The following is a 19,707-nucleotide window of genomic DNA, read 5'->3' as shown; positions in this document are numbered from 1 at the left end:
CCACTGCTAGGAATTTGGGTAACTGGGTGGGAGTGGTATCCTCTTGAGTGCCTTGATAATAAGAGTTTCTAGTCATGACTATGCCCAGGTTCTCAACCCTTGCTGCAATCAATTAGAGGCATCAAGAAGTGCATTCGATCCTAGGGAACACTGGATCTGAAAATGTCCAGTCATGGCTGCCAGCGTAGATGTTTCTCTAACTGGTATTAGACCCACAGACACACTTTTCCTAATTTCTAATGATTCCCTCTCTTCATCTGCTTCTGAAATCTTTCACTCTGTCCCCTCATTCCTCCCTGTGGTTCCTGTGCCTGTCCAGATGAGCTCTATGCCCAGAAACTGAAGTACAAGGCCATTAGCGAGGAGCTGGACCACGCCCTCAATGACATGACCTCTATGTAACTATCTGACAGCAGAGTGGGGCTGGGATCTTGGCTTGTGGGTGGGTGGGGATACAGGCTATGCATAGTGTGCTTTGGTTTTGTCCTTTGGAAACTAGAATCTCTACTCTTATCTTTAGAACATTGGTGCTGGTTACTTGTTTGGTAGAAGCGGGGAGGTATTTAATCTTGAATTAGTGGTAGAACCTTGATTGACCTTGGTGTAATCATAGTTTCTTCATTACATTGTAATTTTTTAATTTGTTTCTCAAATTTAGTCTTCTCAAAAGGGATAGTGCTAAAAGTAGATCCATACAGCTAAGGAAATAGGGCCCAGAGAGCCAGTGACCTGGGCTCTAACACATGATAACAAAATTCAGATCTCCTGGGTGTATTTGATTTATGTCCTGATATTAAAGTTCAGGGGAAACACCCAAGATGGGAAATACCAAATTCACCTAAGAATTGAGCTAAATCCTAGAAGCAAGCCAAATAGTAAACAGCACCAAAAAGTTATTGGGGACTTCATCTGTTTGCTGTGGATCCCTGATCCTTGATGCTAATCTGCCTCTTTGTATTTTTCCCACTAACCCTGAAAAGAAGCCAAATGTCTCAGGCTGAAGTGTCTGGCTCTCTTTTATTCCTGCTGCCACCTCTTCCCTTTTTTCCTCTTCCTTTCTCCCAAATTGTTATGTAGGTTGATGCTAGTCCTTCTCACTTAGAGTATCCTTACTTTTTCATACAGATAATTGTCACCGTTTCTGCTCTGTTCTGGATCTGCCCCCTTTCCTCGGGGAACCCAACACCCCACTCGCTCTGGATTCCATTTGGGTCAGCCTGGCTGGACCCCAGTACATTAGGATTTGGGGGGTACAAAGCAACTCATGTATTGTTTTCTATCCTCACCCCAAATTAAAATGTTAAGCTGTTGGAAATCTCATGCCACCCTGCATTTGTGTCCTTGACAAAGCTGCTGCTGTCCCTAAGAAGGAGCCTTGGGTGTGTGATGTGGAAAACAGCTATCGTAGGCTCCCCCTCCTCTGACTTATGTAATCAAAGCCACTTTTGTGTGTGTCTGTTTTTTTCCTGACATTTAAACTGGGCTGTTCTGAGTCTACAAGAGTGGTAGACTAGTAGTTTCCTTAGGTAGGAATTCTAGTCTTATTCCTCAAGCTGAAAAAGATTATCTAAGTCCTTTACTTCCAAGTTCTTAAATCATCCTGCCTACAGTGTTTCCGTTCTTTCTTTAGATCCTCCTGCAATGTAGTAAGGTTGAGAGACCATTGAAGTGCTTCTCAGTACACAATCTCTACCCTTTTACCAGTGGTTCAAATGGTGCATCCTCAGAACATCCAGTGAACCTATATATATTATGGCTAAGATTGAGTAATTGTATCATCCCAAGTTACAGAAAAATACATAGTGGATAGAATTCTCAACAGTTTCACCTTATCTTCTTTAAACTTTTCTTACATATTTGAGGCTTGCTAGCATGTGCTAGTGGGATATAAGTAAGAAATTATTATTATAAAATCTAAAACAACCAATCATGCATATTTCAAATAATGTGCACATGGGGATTTATTACATATGCAGATTTCTGCTAATGAAATTGTTCTTGGTTCATATTGTGGAATTGAATATCAACATTTCAGAAACTCCCATTCCAGTTTACACAGCAGAGATATCTGGGTAGTATAGCTGTCAATTATACTAACCTAAGCACCTAATTGTACTTCAATTTCTCAGCAGAGTATGTATTTAAAACTTGCTTTTCTTTTAAACAGATACAGCCAGTTAAAGAATTTTTCCCTAATCTAAAACATCAAGTCTCACATCAAATTCACGTTCCTTTCTGTCCATACCATTTCTCTCTGCCACGTATCCTTTGAGAGTAAGGTACAGATTCATTTATCCAGCTGACACTTATTAGTGTCTTCTAGGTATAGGGTTTTAAGATGGGTACAGAAATAAAGATATAGGCACCATTCCTAACCTCAGGTTGCTCAGAATCAAGTAGGAGAGAGAACATACATAAAGCTGAAAATTCTGTGTGATGAGTGCCACAAATAATGAAGTGTTGTGAGAGTTCAAGGCGGGGAAAGAGTCCAGTGGGAATGATTAGGAAAGACTCATGGAAGAAGGCAAGGAATACATAATAAACATGTTAAAACTTGCCTATTCATTTTCATTGGGTTCCAAACGATTGGATTTTCCACAGAGTTGAGTTGAAGGATACTGAATATTGTGCATTCTGTTTAAAGAGATAACAAAATAGGCAGGGCGTGGTGGCTCATGCCTGTAATCCCAGTGCTTTGGAAGGCTGAGGTGGGAGGATTGAGGCCAGAAGTTCAACACCAGCCTGGGCAACATAGCAAGGCCTCATCTCTACAAAAAATATTTTTAAAAAAAGCTAGACATGGTGGCGTACACCTGTAGTCCTAGCTACTCCAGAGGCTGAGGCAGGAGGATGGCTTGAGCCCAGGAGTTTGGTTGCAGTGAGGTACGATGATGACATTGCACTCTAACCAGGGCAACAGAGCGAGACTCCGTCTCAAAGAAAAAAAAGTTAATTTGGTAGCTCAGAGTATTAGAGGCCGAGAGTGGTGGCTCCTGTAATCTTAGCACTTGGGGAGGCTGAGGCGGGAGGATCACTTGAGCTCAGGAGTTCAAGACCAGCCTGAGGAAGAGCGAGATCCCGTCTGTATTAAAAAAAGAAAAGGGGGAAAAAACAAGGCAAGCAGATTAGCAGTTATTTACTAAGATGATGATTCCCAAATATCAGTCATGTGCATATCATTTTTGATGGCTTTTGTCATATTTGCATGCTACCCACATTATTTTCTTCAAACCTACTCTTGTTTCTAAAATTGTTTTACTCTACACAATTCTGAGGCGGGTTTGTTTGTTTTTTGTTTTGTTTTGTTTTTTTGAAACAGGGTGTTGTTATCACCTGGGCTAGAGTGCAGTGGCATGATCATAGCTCACTGCAACCTCAAACTCCTGGGCCCAAGCAATACTTCTGCCTCAGCCTCCTGAGTAGCTGGGGCTATAGGCACTTGCCACCACACCCGGCTGATTTTTTTATTTTTTGTAGAGTCAGGGGTCTCACTGTTATTCCGGCTGGTTTCAAATTCCTAGCCTCAAGCGATCCCCCTGCCTCAGCCTTCCAAAGTGCTAGGATTACAAGCATGAGCCACTGCACCTGGCCTCACAATTCTGTTTTGAAATCAATAGTTTGATGTACCAATGTTTTTTCCTAATGCACATTAAAATAAACATAGCTAATCTTTTAAAGTTCACAAAGGTATATTGCTTAAATACATACCATTACTATGTGCTACATACATACCACTGTATACATACCACTAGCAGTGACTATGCCACACTTTGGGAAATTTTGGGTTAGGTTATTGCAGTTTTCCAGGAGAGAATAATCAGGGTCTGAGTTAGAGTAGTGGTAGTAGAGAGGTGGCACTCAGAGACAGGCATTCTGAATGGCCTAGCCACTCAACATGAGGAGGAAGGGCAAAGATTACTGACTGGTTTGAGGGTAGGAAAATGGTGGTGTTAGAGATGTAGGGACGTCGCATAGTCCTGGTGTGGGGAGTTAGGGAAAGGGAAAGAAGATAAGCTGAAAAATTGGCAAGTTTCTGGGTGAAAACAAAGCTCTGGGGCCTGTAAGGGAGAAGAGATTTGGGATTCCATAAGGTTGGCAGGCAGTTTAGGCCGTGGAAGTAAATTAGAACCATTAAGGACAATTGCGAGTGTAAAAAGAATTAAACAATGAGGAAAATCATGTGTAGAAGAGGAAGCCAAGTGGAACTGGTTGGAGAGATAGAAGGTAAATGAGTAGTTCAGGACTGGATGAATTCTAGTGGTTCTCAATTTCAGGAAATAGTTTGAAAAGGAAGGTAACTGAAGATGAGACGTTCATTGACATTTTAATAATCTGAGAGTGCACTTTGAGCATTAAAAACAAGAGTAGAAGCTGTATTTCAAGGGGCAGAAGAGAATTGGTGGAAAGAAAATCCAGGCAATAAGGATAACCTTGTAGAGCAGTGCGGTAAGCAAAATTTTTGGCAGTGACGGCCAGCACTGTAGCCATTAGCCACAAATGGCTGTTGATCACTCTGAATGTGGCTAGTGTGACTGAGGAGCTAAAAGTTTAATTTTGTTTAATTTTATTTAATTTTCGTTTATTTAAATTTAATTAGCCACATGTGACTAGTAGCTATTATATTGGACAGCACAGTTCTAGACATTTAATATTTTGGGAAGAAAGAGTTGACTTTGGCATAGAAAAAGGCTTCTTAGAAAGGAAAGAAGTAAGAGAATAGAGAGATTGGGAGAAAAGGTGAGATGTTATCTCTGGTATCACCTATTTTTCCCCATGGGCATGACTAGAGTGAGCAAGGATAGAGACCATATCAAGGGTAGCCGAGTGAAAATTGAATTACTGTGTAGTGCTAAATTCACTCTTGTGTTTAATGTTCTACATCCTTGCAGAAGCCATCTTGTGTTGCTTGAGCCTGGACTAGCAAAGGAGATGAGGCCAAGCATCAGGGCAAAGCACTTAGCCGCTTATTTTTTTCACCTCTTCTTAATTTATAAGAACCACAGGCCCATTCCCTTCCTTGTTACTGTTGTTAGGATGAAGAACAAAATGAGGCTAGACCCCATGTTACCTAATGGGTGACCTGTTATGTTGGGCAGTCTTACCTTAGCCCCACCCCAATATCTTCCTTTCACATAGTATTGGTCAAATACTCCCAGCTTCGTGGGATGGCATGCCTAAAAAGAACACCAGACCAAATGGGTTCTCTACCTTGCTTTTTTTTATTTGTTTTATTTTGCTGTTATCAGGGAACTAAGGACTTTAACTAATGAGCTAGTATCTGATCCTAAAGTTTTAGTCACTAGAGATATCAGAGTTAGAATCTTAAGTTCAAGGTGAGAGAACAGCTGAATTTGTCTTTCTGACCTGATGCAATTCCTAGGGAACACTGCATTCTGGGATTTGGTCAGGCAATAAAATCCTCCTATTCTTTCTCTGTCTCTTTATTTCTTCCCTAAATGGAACAAAACCCTCATTGACCAAAAAGGTTGTACTGAAGGATAAGATCCTGATAAACCCTTCTTTACCAAGTGGGAATCACACAAACTAACTGGAGTATATCCAAGTTCAGGCTGTTTTGAGATCTGTGTGTAATATAACAGTATAGAAGGTTTAAGAGATGAATCCACAAATTTGATTGCCTACTATTTATCAGAGATGCCTCAGTGAATAAGACAGGACTGATCCCAGGCCTCATGGAACTTATAGACTAGTAAGGTTGAATATCCCTTATCTGAAATGCTTGAGACCAGAAGTGTTTCGGATTTTGGGATATTTGTACTGTACTTACCAGTTGAGCACCCCAAATCCAAAAATCCAGAATCCAAGTCAGGCAAGGCAGTACGCTGTATGTAGTCCCAGGTACTCAGGAGGCTGAAACAGGAGGATCCCTTGAGCCCAAGAGCTCAGGACTGTAGTGTGCTATGAACATGGCTGTGAATAGCCACTGCACTCCAGCCTGGGCAACATTTCAAGACCGTCTCTAAAATATTTATAAAATCCAAAATGCTTATTGGAACTTTTGAGTGTCATGGCAGCATTCAAAAAGTTTCAGATTTGGGATTTTCAGATTTGGGATGGTCAACCTGTATAGTGTTTCACAATGGTGAACTTTTGTCATTTAGGGTAGGACAATTCTGTTGATGTACAGAATGACCCTGCATAGTGCCATCCCCTTCCCAATAAATATCTGTAAGGGGAGCATACATTCAGGGCAACTTGAGTTTATGGTCCCAGCTTGCAGTCCTCAAACTTGGCCAAAATAAACTCTCTGCTTATATTTAAAAAATAAATAAATAAATATCTACAGGGCTTTCTAGTCATTGTGATAATCAAAAACCTCTCACACATTTTCAGATTCTCCCCTGGGGGTTAGAGAGGAGCAATACTATCCCTATTGAGAACCACTGGTTTAATGGAAAGTGCAGTTTTAAAAGTTTACCCTAATTTTGCTCTTTATTACAACTATTAATTTTGGTCATTCCCTCCGGGCTCTTTTTATACATATATGCTTTTTTTTTTTTTTTTTTTTTGAGACAGAGTCTCACTCTGTTGCCCGGGCTAGAGTGCCGTGGCATTAGCCTAGCTCACAGCAACCTCAAACTCCTGGGCTCAAGCGATCCTCCTGCCTCAGCCTCCTGAGTAGCTGGGACTACAGGCATGTGCCACCATGCCCAGCTAATTTTTTCTGTATATATTTTTAGCTGTCCAAATCATTTCTTTCTATTTTTTAGTAGAGAAAGGGTCTCGCTCTTGCTCAGGCTGGTCTTGGACTCCTGACCTCGAGCAGTCCTCCCGCCTTGGCCTCCCAGAGTGCTAGGATTACAGGTGTGAGCCACCATATATGCTTTTTGTTTTGATAGTATACATAAAGTGGCAAATATCATTAGGACCATACTAGCCCCTAACTTCCCCTAACTTGGGGAAAATCTCAGCCCAGAAGACAGTGCTTGAGCAGTGCCCGCAGATGCAATTGATTTTAGGACAGAAGAGTATCTTTTTCATATTGAGGTCCTGAGACTATTTTGAAACAGGCTGTAAAACCTAGGAAGAAACTTCTTTGTAAACTTCAGAGGCTGACACCAGGAAGGAGCTTGGCTTTCCTATCCCTAAATTTCTTTTAACTGCTGTGCTGTTCAGATGGATTTGCATTCTCCATACCCTATTTCCTCTGTAAAGTGCACTCTAAGTAGAAAGAGCACTTAACTACTTGTATCAGGAATGCTTTTTGTTATAAGAAGCAGCTTGTGTCCTTGAACTTTATTTTGTTTAAAAAAAAAAAAAAGACAGAAGAAGTAGCTTAAATAAATACGAGATTTGTTTTTTTATCACATAAGCCTAGCCATGAGCAACTGTAGCTGGAGTTTCTGTGATTTTCTTGGCCTTTTCTCTTAAGATTGAAATAAGCAGCTCTAGTCATCACTTTGATGTTCAAGGCAAGAGGGAAAGTTTGCCCAGAAGCCCCCAGCAGACTATCCCCCTATATCTCATTGGCTAGAACTGGATCACATAATCACCTTTAGCTGTAACGGAGGCTGAAAAAACAATAGGGTGGTCTTGATTGATTTCTACCAGTAATTTCCCTTCTCTGGGGTTAGGCACACTGTTCAGCCTAACAGGTTTGGGGTTCTTTTAGAGAAGAAGGGGAAATTGGGTATTTGTTGTATAACCACTAAGAGGGGTCTGTCACATAACACCTACAACAGGAAGCATTAGAAAATGTAGCATCGACTGAGTGTGGGGATATTTACCCCACTCTACCGTTCATAATGCTGTGTTGGATGCTTTTACAGAAAAATGTTCAACTGTTCACTCTGGTTCCTTTCAAGCCCTGATTATTGTGAATGCATTTCTTCTAAGCCAACTATATTCCTTCCTTTGCCCTGTTTCACTTGTCTCAGTTTATCAATCCAGGGAATAAATACTGTGAAGGAGGTGTTTTTTCTCCCTCAAAATGTCCTACCAACTTGTCAGTCTGGATTCCTTTTTTTATTCCTCTGTTGGTCCTTCTACCAATTGACTGACTCTTATTGCCCTCTGTCTGAATCCTCCTTGCATCCATCCTGCCTTACAGATGCATGTTATATATACCAGCTAGTTGAAAGACTCAAAATTTACTTCTGGTACTCCACTAACTTTACCTTTTTCTCTTTCTCCTCCTCTTTTTCCTCTCCTTCTCTTGTTTTCCCTCCTCTCCGTTGCTGCTGCAGAGCGTCTCTACAGCCAACTTGAGCGAAACCGCCTGCTTTCTAATGAGCTGAAGCTAACGCTGCATGATCTGTGTGACTGATGGGCAGGGCTCACTGATGCCCATTAAACTGAGCCTACTGCTCACACCACTGACCTGGACCCCAACAAAAAGCTGATTGTCTTTTTAAAAGTTGTTATTTTGCCCTAAGCAAATTGTTTTTTAATTGGGGCAGTTAGAATGTTGATTTCCTAATAGCAATTTTACAAATTACAATTTTCTAACTGTAAAATGGGAACAGTTAATACTGCATTTCTATCCCTTTAGAAGAGATTTATGGGTGATGAAGGGAGGGGCCTGAGATTATAGTGAGAAAACTTGGGAGAATTTTCTGTTTTCCACCCTTATTTGCTGCTCTTTCACTTGTGCACTAACTGTAGGATATGTTCCATTGCATGGATGTCTTCTAACAATAAAAGGACTGACTTGACAAGATGTTGTAACTGCTTCATCTGCAGGCCCAGGGATGGGCCCTTCTGACTGGGTGGCAAAAAGGGAAGGCAAAGAGTATGGGATATGAATATGGGTCTGTGTTGCCATCACCTTCTCTGAGTTAAAGATTGGAGTATTTTCCTCACTGCCCTAGAGCAGTTAGAGTGGTTTGCTTGCTAGGCAGATTAGATCGTTCTTGGTGTTCAGCCTCTGGTTTTCTTCCTGACTCTTTCCCTCTTGCTTCCTTTTCCTGGTTTTATGTTTAACCGCAAGTAACTCTATCACAGGCTAGTTCTAGACAGTAGATCTGCAAAAATCTCAATTAAGGTTTTGCTTATATATATGTTTCAGTCATGTTCTTGGCTTTATTTTCTTTAGAGGTTCTTTGACTTAGCTATGAGGGCTTTTATTTATCCCACCAAATACTCCTTTCCCCTCTAACTTTTTGGAGAAAGCATGTAACATGTGAGGATCTTGTGCTCTTTTCAAGTTGAGATTCTGTTGTTTCTACTCTGCCTCTTCTTGTTTGCAATAGTTAAACTCCAGTGAGTCATTTTAAAAAGGTATTGTCCTGTAGGCAAAGCCTAGGAGAGTGGATGGCTGATGCTTGCTCCTTCAGAGACAGAAAGCTGAAAGCCTTGGTTGGGTATGGGAGGAAAAGAAAATGGTTGATAAGGGCCCTAACTCCCTCCCCTGGAAACACAGCAACACCTGCCACTTCAGTAGGCAAGATAGAGGCCCTGCAAAATCGAGTGATATAATAGCTACTTTTGTGGCTGAGAAGGCAGCTGCTTTATTAGTCTGCAGCTTCCCTGCGACAGGAGCAAGTCTCAGAGTGAGCAGACCTTGAAACTTACTACTAGTTTTTGTAACTTCTCTCCTTTACCCCCATTAGATAAACTGAAATGTACCAAAGAGGAGCACCTCTGTACACAAAGGATGCTGGACCAGACTCTGCTTGACCTGAATGAGATGTAGAACACCCCAGTCCCGCCCTGCCGCCGCTTCTCCCTCTGACCCTGACTCCGCCTGAGGCCAGCCTGCCCGAAGCTGACCTTTAAACTGAGGGCTGATCTTCTACTTTCGCCATCCCCCTCCATCCTCCACCCCACCCACCACGTCTTTTTCGCCAAACTGTCTCTGCTTCTTCCCAGAGATTCCACTGGGCTAGAGGCTGAGCACCTTTGGGAACAACATTTAAGGGAATGTGAGCACAATGCAAAATGTCTTTAAAAAGCATGTTGTGATGTACACATTTTGTAATTACCTTTTTTGTCGTTGTAGCAACCATTTGTAAAACATTCCAAATAATTCCACAGCTCTGATGCAGCAACCTAATCCCATTCTCACTTTTGGAAGGTGACTTTGCAGCTTAATACGTATTGCCCTCTCTATAGAGGAGGCCAAAAGGTATGGGCCTGCCTTACTGAGAACCAAACAGAGGCCAGGAAAAGACTCCACTATGGGAAACCTCATTGCTCTGGACAAAGTACCAGCCAAACCTGGAAAGGTGATCCCAGGAGGAGTAAGCCAAAAAAAAAAAAAAAAACCCCAACAAAAATATGCTGTTCAGGTTTTCAGCTTTAAGGTATCTTTTGACAATTTTATTTTTTTCATTAGAAGTGACCAAATTAAGATGGTGAGACCTCTGAGACCAAATTTTTGTCCTATGTCTATCCCGTTCCTAACCACTCACAGAATGGATCATGTGCCCCTTACTTTGAGTTGACCACTTAATTGCTCTCCTGCCTCCTTGAAAGAAAGAAAATTATGTTTTGCCACTGATTTAGCCATATGAAACTCATCTCATTACCCTTTTCTGGGTCTGAAGCTGCTATCCCTAAAAGTGCCATCTCATCATGCTTTGTATCAGTCAGTGCTGGAGAAATCTTGAATAGCTTATGTACAAAACTTTGAAAATTTTTTATTATTTTGAAACTTTGCTTCTTTGGGTTTGGGGCACCCTGGCCATCCCATCTGGCTGTAAGAGCTCTCTACAGTTTGTGGGCTGACGGTGTGCTGATATTTTAAAGTTTTTTCCCCTGCCCAATCCCCACTTTTTGATGAAGTTTCTGTGAGGTCTGTTAGGTGTACATCCTGCAGCTTATTGGCTTAAAATGTACTCTCCTTTGGTGTGGTCTCTTTGGGGCCGATTGGGAGAAAGAGAAAACCAGTAGTGCAACTGTTTTGATACTGAATATTGAGAAGTGTCTTTTTGAAATAAAGAACCAGTCCCTCCAACCCTCAGACTTATTTGACTTTTATTTATTAAACTGAATTTGCTTTTTCCACAGAAGTATGAGATTTGTGTTAAAAATCAGATCTTGGTGGGTGGTTGCAGTAGGATTCAATGTAGAGCAAACAATTTAGAAGCAGACCAAAACTGAGTTCAAAACTCAGCTCTGAAATTACTAGTTGATATAAATCATTTAGTTTCATAATCTAAAATGGAGGTAATATATATTGTTAGGGTAAATGTGAAGATTAGAAATAATACTTAATGTGCCAGACCTTTTAAAGGTTACTTAACACTGGCATGTTAAGGCTGAACTACACATTTTCCTTTACAACCATATTAATTCTTATAAACCATGGATTTATTACACTCCTTAAACAATTTATGATGTTGATCATACTCCTATAAACGTGTAGTTTTAATAAACTGCCCTGGGACAGCCTTTGACTTAATATTCCATTGGATATTTGAAGAAAACAAGTTAATTTAACAAGTGTTCTCAGGGTACTTGCATAGAGGTAGCTTGTATGTGTGGATAGCTTTCAAAGCTGCCTTTGCCAGGCCAGTGTCTGGCATTTCCTACACTCTGGCCTGGAGCCAGACATGAATCTAACTTCTAGTAAAAATTACGTGGTTCCCTTGACAAATCCCGGTGTTTATGCTAGAGACTGGAAAATTTTCCGTTCATAGGCATGGACCATTTTTTTGGTCTACAAGCCAAACAGGTTAGGCAACAGGAGAAATTAAACTGGGAAAGATTAGTTGTTACTTTTTTTTAGACTTGTTCCTCGAAAAAATATCTGTCATCCAATATTTTGGAAAGCTCTTTAAGAGGTTAGCGGGGTTTGTGCCTAAAGTTTCCATAATGTGGGGTTTCCTGAAGGGCCTCTTAAGAATTTCCCACAATTCTGAGCAAGAAGCAGGTCCACCTCCTTCTGACGTCACGCCTGCGGATTGGCTGATGTTGGGGAAGGCGCGGCTGTAGTTGAGCCGCAACCTGGCAGTTGCCATGACTGGTTCTGGGGCACCAGGCTGCCAAGGCTTCAGGCTTTTTTTCTGCTTGCCTCTACACAGCCTCCTGTTGCTGCTTCTGTTTTTGTTTGAGATTTTGGCCAACAAACTTAATGTGCCACAGGTTTTGCTACCCTTCGGCCGAGAGCCAAGCCGGGTGACCTTCCTGCTGGAGGCGCAGCGGGGCTGCTACACTTGGTGAGGGGTAGGGAGGTCACAAGGATATGCACCCCCACACCATCTAGTAAGGATGAGAGAGGCCCGCAGGAATACTGTGTGATCACTCGGCTTGAAGGGGCCTATCCTGTAGGGGAGAAGGGTATGGAGTCAAGCGGGGTGGAGGGGCGAGACCCTCCGTGTGGCGTGTCCTACTCTTGTGAGGTATCATCACATCGTGTGAGGGTCCACATGTGAGACTGGCTTTTTCACTGAGCATGTTGAGAAGGGGTCGTCACTGTGAGCAGCTATCAGGGTACAGGGAAGCCCTGTGTTGGAGGCCGCAGGTAACGTGAAGGACTTACAATGTAAACAACTAGAGTGAGAGGGAGTTCCCAAAATCTGAAGCAATTTCTTTAGGAGCAGAAAGATGTACGGGTTGTGAGGGTCTCCACTAACTAAATAAGGTGAGCTATTTAAGATGAGGCGGTCTTAAAACACAACAGCTAATTATTGAGTACTTAACTAAGCACTTTGCATGTATTAATTCATTCAATTTTTAGTCTTATGAAATAAGTCCCACTACTCCCATCTTACAGATGAAGAAACTGAGGGCCAGAGACCATGAAGTGAAAACTTCTGGGAATATAAGAAGATTCATCTTGGGTGGAGATGAGATCTGCCTGTAGTATAAAAGTTGTGCCACTTATATAAGGGTACCCACTTGAAGTGTGAGGACAAGGGGTACACTCAACTCTGGGATAATGACTTCCTGATTGAAGATGGAAAAATATGATTTTCTGGTGTGAGAGAATCCAAAGATAGGTTACCTGAGGTGTGAGGGAACCTAACTAAAGTGAGCTTCAAGATGTCAGAGTGTTCATCCTAAATGGAGTAGATTTTCCTTTACCATCTCCTAATAGAAGCAGTAAGGTTTGTTCAGAGTGTGAGAATTTTGCCTTCCAGGCAGTATAAAATAATTGGGCTTATAAGATGACTCAAAGTGATATATGTATTTCCTGACTGAAAGGATGATTTTAAGGAATTTTTCTAGCATTGAAAGACATTCCTTCCATCCATCCAAAAATATTAATGAAATTTTTTGGTAATATTTTCCTTTATTTTTTTTTCTGAGTCCCAATAGGAAACAATTTTTTGTTATTTTGAGTTGGACTCATACCTCATAATTTAGGCAACTTTTCCATCCTAGATATCAGCAGCTCAGTTTCTAGGATTGGAGGAGACTCATTCCTCAGGTTATGAGAAAGTCCTGTCTCTTATTATTGGAAACACAACATCAATCCTATTTTTATATACTGAGGGACAGATGTAACATTAATCTTATTTTAAATATTGAGGGAGGAATATAATACTTCTGAGACTGCACAAGAGATCATTGGGAAAAGTTCTGATCAATCTCTCCCACTTTAATTCTTGCATCCCTAAGCAAAGTTCCTACTTTAAAAAGTGTCATTTAAGTATACCTGGTAGTAAGTAATATGGAAGAAGTATAGGAACCTGTGTTCCACCAAAAGTTAACTTTAACCCATGTATTTAATACTCTTAAGTATTTTGTTCTGGCAGGCATTCCACCCATCATGATGCAGTTACTGTTGAGCCTTTATATGAAAATGGTACCTTGTGTTCCCAAAAAGCTGTACTCATTGCTGAATCTACCCAACCAATACGCCTCAGCAGTATTATTCTTGCTCGAGAAATAGGTAGGTATGTTGAGAGTAAAGACATTAAGTATCACTTCATCTGGGGTAGAATAATCTGGTATCTGGCATAGATGATTAACACAAATGGTGTTGGCTTCAAATGATGAGGGAGAAAGGATTCCTGCAATATAAACCCTAATTGTGGCATCCTATTCTGTGACTTTTTTTGGTATATCCATCTGGCATGCTGCCTGATACCATGGAAATTCTAGTTGTTTGAATCAATGAAGAAAGGAAGGAATCATTCATCTGGAACCAACTTGTGTGTCAAGGTCTGAGGTTGGTCTGAGTGACACAAAAGGCAGTACAAAGACTAGTACTTCTCAAAGTGTAGGCTGTAAACATGTATTAACAGCATCACCTGCATCACGTGGGTGCTTGTTAGAAATGTAAATTCTCAAGCTCCATCTCTCATTTTCTACATTAGAATCTCTGGAGTGGGCCCAGGGTTCTGTGTTTTAACAAGCTCTCCAGGAGATTTTTACACATACTAAAGTTTGAGAAGCGTTAGTCTATTTTTTGTAGAGACCGAGTCTCGCTATGTTGCCCAGGCTGGTCTCGTAACTTCTGGCTTCATATAATCCTCCCACTTCAAGCCTCCCAAATTGCTGGGATTATAGGCATGAGCCACTGTACCCAGCTGCTTTTAAATATTTTGATAAATGAAATATCTTATTAAATAGAAATTTAGGATGTTTGGTATACTATATTTCATATAATTGAAGATGTCATCTATTATAAAGCACACCATTATTTCATGTAACACTAAGAAAGAAAAACATTGTCAAGTAAACTTTGCCTGAAATTTTTTCTTTATATCGACTTAAAGAACTCTTTGATTTCATTAGATGTTTTTTTGTGTGTGTTTTTTTTTTTTTTTGAGACAGAGTCTCGCTGTGTTTCCCGGGCTAGAGTGAGTGCTGTGACATCAGCCTAGCTCACAGCAACCTCAAACTCCTGGGCTTAAGCGATCCTACTGCCTCAGCCTCCCGAGTAGCTGGGACTACAGGCATGCGCCACCATGCCCGGGTAATTTTTGCTATACATATATTTTAGTTGGCCAGATAATTTCTTTCTATTCTTAGTAGAGACGGGGTCTCGCTCTTGCTCAGGCTGGTCTCGAACTCCTGACCTCGAGCGATCCACCCGCCTCGGCCTCCCAGAGGGCTAGGATTACAGGCGTGAGCCACCACGCCTGACCTAGATGTTTTTTTAATCATGTATCACTCTGGTGCCTATTAAAAAGGAAAATGTAAGTAAAATAAATGGGTTAAGATACTCCTAAAACTACATTTCTGCCTCATCTGAATCCCTTTCTGACTGGGACTTATCAATGTCTGTTTATCCCCACAGCATCTTTCTCTGTGTTATCAGGAGTATTAGTGATGCAGCAGTTCTTAAAAGTCAATTAAAATCAGCTGGGCACAGCACCTGCCCGTAGTCCCAGCTACTGGGGAGGCTGAGGTGAGGGTATTTGGAGTCCAGTCTGGGCAACATAGCAAGGACCCCATCTATAAGAAGTAAAAAAAATTTTTAAAAAGAATCAATAAAAAATACCCACCTAAAACCTAGTCTTAAGTTGACTTTGCAGTTAGCTAGGACTAAATCTGTTTTTGTTTCCAGCTTTGGAAAGGTTCCTAGCACGTCTAAGTTACCACCTTTTCTACCCCTACTCTTAACCTTTTGGTTCTTAGGGGATAAAAGAGCCCTCTACTATTGTCCACCAGATTTTTTTCCAACTATTAATACCTATTCTACAATTTTTTTTTTTTTTTGAGACAGAATCTCGTTCTGTTGCCCCGGGTAAAGTGCATCATAGCTCACTGCAACCTCAAACTCCTGGGCTCAAGTGATCCTCCTGCCTCAGCCTCCAAAGTGGCTGGGACTATAGGCTCACACCACCACGTCTGGCTAATTTTTCTATTTTTTGTAGAGATGGGGTCTCCCTCTTGCTCAGGCTGGTCTCAAACTTCTGGCCTCAAGCATCCCTCCTGCCTAGGTCTCCCAAAGTGCTAGGATTACAGATGTGAGCCACTGCACCTGGCCTCTTGTAACCATTTTTAAGTACATGAATTCATTATATCAAAATATTCATTGACACAAGTACTAGGAAAAATGTCAAATATGGCTGTCAGCTAAATTTCATCTGATTTGTGGTAACTATTCCAAAGTTAAGTATCTTTAAATCAACTTTCCCAATTTTACTGTTAATACAATTGTACACAAATATGAGATTCCCAGTGATAAATGCCAGTCTTGGTATCCTAATAGGTGCAATCCCATCTGAAAGGGAATGGATAGTCTGAAAGGGGTGGGGTAGGACATTTTGAAAGGGAAGCACACGTGCCTAAGAGAAATTCTTCCTTCATTTGTTTAACAAATATTTGAGTTGCCTACTAATTATAGGCACCTATCAAGCTAAAAAGGCTTAAGCACTCCATTGATAATTTAAGTGCTTAGAATTTTGTTTACATGTTTTTGTTGTAGTGTAGTAAAGAAAACTAGTGGCTATGACAGAGATGAGAGACTTGAGGTAGGTATGTTCCATACGGTAATAGATTTCTTTTTTTTAATTATATTTTTAATTTCCATATATTAAGGGGATACAAATGTTTTTATTTTTTATTTTTATTTTTTTGAGACAGAGTCTCGCTTTGTTGCCCAGGCTAGAATGAGTGCCGTGGCGTCAGCCTAGCTCACAGCAACCTCAAACTCCTGGGCTTAAGCGATCCTACTGCCTCAGTCTCCCGAGTAGCTGGGACTACAGGCATGCGCCACTATGCCCGGCTAATTTTTTCTATATATATTTTTAGTTGTCCATATAATTTCTTTCTATTTTTAGTAGAGACGGGGGTCTCACTCTTGCTCAGGCTGGTCTCGAACTCCTGAGCTCAAGCAATCCACCCGCCTCGGCCTCCCAGAGTGCTAGGATTACAGGCGTGAGCCACCGCGCCTGGCCTAAATGTTTTTAATACTTAGGGTGATAGGTGTGCCCATCACCCAAATAGTGTTCATTGTTCCTGTTAGGTAGGTTTTTACCCCTCCCCTCCTCTGCCCTCTTTTTGATTTCCAACGATTTTTACTTCTTTCTGTCCCCATGTGTGCCCATCAATCTGTTCCACATTATTAGAGGGTACATGTGATGTTTGTTTTTCCATTCTTGAGATACTTTACTTAGGATAATAGTCTCCAGTTCCATCCAAATTGCTGCAAAAGACATTAATTAATTCCTTTTTATGGCTTACTAGTACTCCGTGGTGTGTATATATATATATATGTATGTATATATATATACACATATATACCACATTTTGTTAATCCACTCATGAATTGATGAACACTTGGGTTGATTACACATCTTTGCAATTGTAAATTGTGCTGCAATAAAATTCAAGTGCAGTTGTCTTTTTGAAAAAATGACTTCTTTTCCTTTGGGTAGATACCCAGTAGTGGGATTCTGTATCTAACGGTAGGTTGACTTTTAGTTCTTTGAGAAATCTCCATACTGTTTTCCATACAGGTTGTACTAATTTGCAGTCCCACCAACAATGTATAAACATTCCTTTGGCTCTACATCCACACCAGCATCTATTATTTTCGGACTTTTTAATAAAAGCCATTCTGACAGGGGTAAGGTGGATACTTCTTCGTGGTTTTAATTTGCATTTCCCTGATAATTAGTGATGTTGAGCATTTTTTCATATGTTTATTGGTCATTTGTCTATCTTCTTTTAAAAAGCTTCTGTTCATGTCTTTTGTCCACTTTTTAATGGGGTTGTTTGGTTTTCCTTGTTGATTTGTTTGAGTTCTTTGTAGATTCAGATATTAGCCCTTTTCAGATGTATAGTTTGTGAATATTTTCTCCCATTCTGTAGGTTGTCTACCTGCTCTGTTGATTATTTCCTTTGCTGTGCAGAAGCTTTTTCATTTAATCAAGTCCCATTTATTTATTTTTGTTTTTGCTGTAATTGCATTTGGGGTCTTAGTCATAATCTTTTTTTTTTTTTTTTTTAAGAGCCAGTGTCTCGCTATGTTGCCCAGTCTGGAGTGCCAGACTGGCGTGAAGTGGCTATTCACAGGCATGATCATTGCACACTATAGCCTGGAACTCCTGACCTCAAGGGATCCTCCTGCCTCAGCCTCTCTAGTAGCTGGGACTACAGGCGAGTGCCACCATGCCTGGCTTAGATTTCTTTTAATTTTTTTTTCTTTTTGATTAGGAGTTACTTCCATTTGGTAAAACATTCAAAGACTATAAAAAGTTATATAGTGAAAAGCAAATATTTCTTTGATCCCAGTTTTCCAAGAGGGAACCACCTTTCTTTATCCTACCAATGGTAATTTATAAATGTAAGAATATACCTTTTTTTTTTTTTTTTTTGAGACAGAGTCTCACTCTGTTGCCCGGGCTAGAGTGCCATGGTGTCAGCCTAGCTCACAGCAACCTCAAACTCCTGGGCTTAAGCGATCCTACTGCCTCAGCCTCCCAAGTAGCTGGAACTACAGGCATGCGCCACCATGCCCGGCTAATTTTTTCTACATATATTTTAGTTGGCCAGATAATTTCTTTCTATTTTTAGTAGAGATGAGGTCTCACTTTTGCTCAGGCTGGTCTCAAACCCCTGACCTCGAGCAATTAGCCACTGTGCCTGGTCATATGGTGTCTTAATGGTGATTTTCTATTTCTCTCATTCCTTCTATATTTATTAAATAGCATTCTTCTGAAAGAAACATGTCTTACATCTTACAAATAACTTCTTTCCACTTAGTTTATTTATTCCATCATTGATGCCAGTATGGATTCATGGATAATTTGTTTTGTTTTGGGGGTTATAATCTAATAATATCATAATTTATTTTGTTACTCCAGTTTTTCCAGGTTTCGCCATTGGAAGTTCTTACAGGTTGGCTCCCATGTCCTTTGAACTTGCCCCTATCTTTTTTTTCTTTTTTTTTAAGACAGAGTCTCGCTCTGTTGCCCGGGCTAGAGTGAGTGCCGTGGTGTCAGCCTAGCTCACAGCAACCTCAAACTCCTGGGCTTAAGTGATCCTACTGCCTCAGCCTCCCATCTTTTTTTTTATTTTTGTTATTTATTTATTTATTTATTTTTCTGTACGTTATTAGTTTTTAGCTCTATAAAATAAGCCAGGCTCATCTTGCCCAGCCATTTCTTCAAGGAGTCCTGGTTCTTCCTGTTAAAGAATTATATTTAGAAACCAGGACCTGGGTGCTAGTGTTGCTAGCTTGTTGCTACTGCGGTGTCACTGCCTCTAGGCCCTCTCAGGAAACAGAGCTATGAAATGTATGTATGTATGCTAACCCTTGTATACACACATATCTACATTTATTTGTGTATCTGTTTATCTGCATATATATTAAAATAAACATGAGCTCATACTGATATCTTCAACTCGAATCTTTCACCACAAGGTTCATTCTAGCCTTCCCACCTTGTTTATTCTTTTTTTTTTTGAGACAAAGTCTTGCTCTGTTGCCTGGGCTAGAGTGCGGTGCCGTCATCCTAGCTCACAGCAACCTCAAACTCCCGGGCTCAAGCAATCCTTCTGCCTCAGCCTTCTGAGTAGCTGGGACTACAGGCATGCGCCACCATGCCTGGCTAATTTTTTCTATATATATTTTTAGTTGTCCAGCTAATTTCTTTCTATTTGTAGTAGAGACGGGGGTCTCGCTCTTGCTGAGGCTGGTCTCGAACTCCTGACCTCGAGCGATCCTCCTGCCTCGGCCTCCCAGAGTGCTAGGATTACAGGCTGCCTCGGCCTCCCAGAGTGCTAGGATTACAGGCGTGAGCCACCCCACCTTGTTTATTCTAACTTCTTTCTCTGACAGGAAGAAACCTGACCTCATTATCTACAAAGTATTTACTTATCTGTTCAACCCTAGTATAT

General features: G+C 40.8%; 2 protein-coding genes across 17 annotated transcripts in view; both read left to right on the top strand.

Moving 5' to 3' along the window:
- TPM3 (tropomyosin 3) overlaps positions 1-10,918 on the top strand; it is a 28,592-nt gene extending 17,674 nt beyond the window's left edge. For 5 of the 15 annotated variants that reach the window (XM_045545161.1, XM_045545158.1, XM_045545164.1 and 2 more), the window contains one exon: positions 9,573-10,918. In XM_045545161.1, coding sequence (XP_045401117.1) covers positions 9,573-9,655 — 83 coding nt within the window. In that variant the 3' untranslated portion in view covers positions 9,656-10,918. The other 10 variants (XM_045545160.1, XM_045545165.1, XM_045545168.1 and 7 more) reach the window with 4 other exon arrangements.
- A 938-nt stretch (positions 10,919-11,856) lies between these two features.
- NUP210L (nucleoporin 210 like) overlaps positions 11,857-19,707 on the top strand; it is a 98,320-nt gene continuing 90,469 nt past the window's right edge. For both annotated transcript variants that reach the window (XM_045545156.1, XM_045545155.1), the window contains exons 1-2: positions 11,857-12,122; positions 13,665-13,801. In XM_045545156.1, the coding sequence (XP_045401112.1) occupies positions 11,923-12,122; positions 13,665-13,801 (337 nt within the window). In that variant the 5' untranslated portion in view covers positions 11,857-11,922. The remainder of the gene's footprint in view (positions 12,123-13,664; positions 13,802-19,707) is intronic.

The sequence above is a fragment of the Lemur catta genome, chromosome 3 (genome assembly GCF_020740605.2).
Source record: "Lemur catta isolate mLemCat1 chromosome 3, mLemCat1.pri, whole genome shotgun sequence".
NCBI classification, from domain to species: Eukaryota; Metazoa; Chordata; class Mammalia; order Primates; family Lemuridae; genus Lemur; species Lemur catta.
Note: the sequence above shows the minus strand (reverse complement) of the source record. Positions and strands in the feature narration are given on the sequence as shown.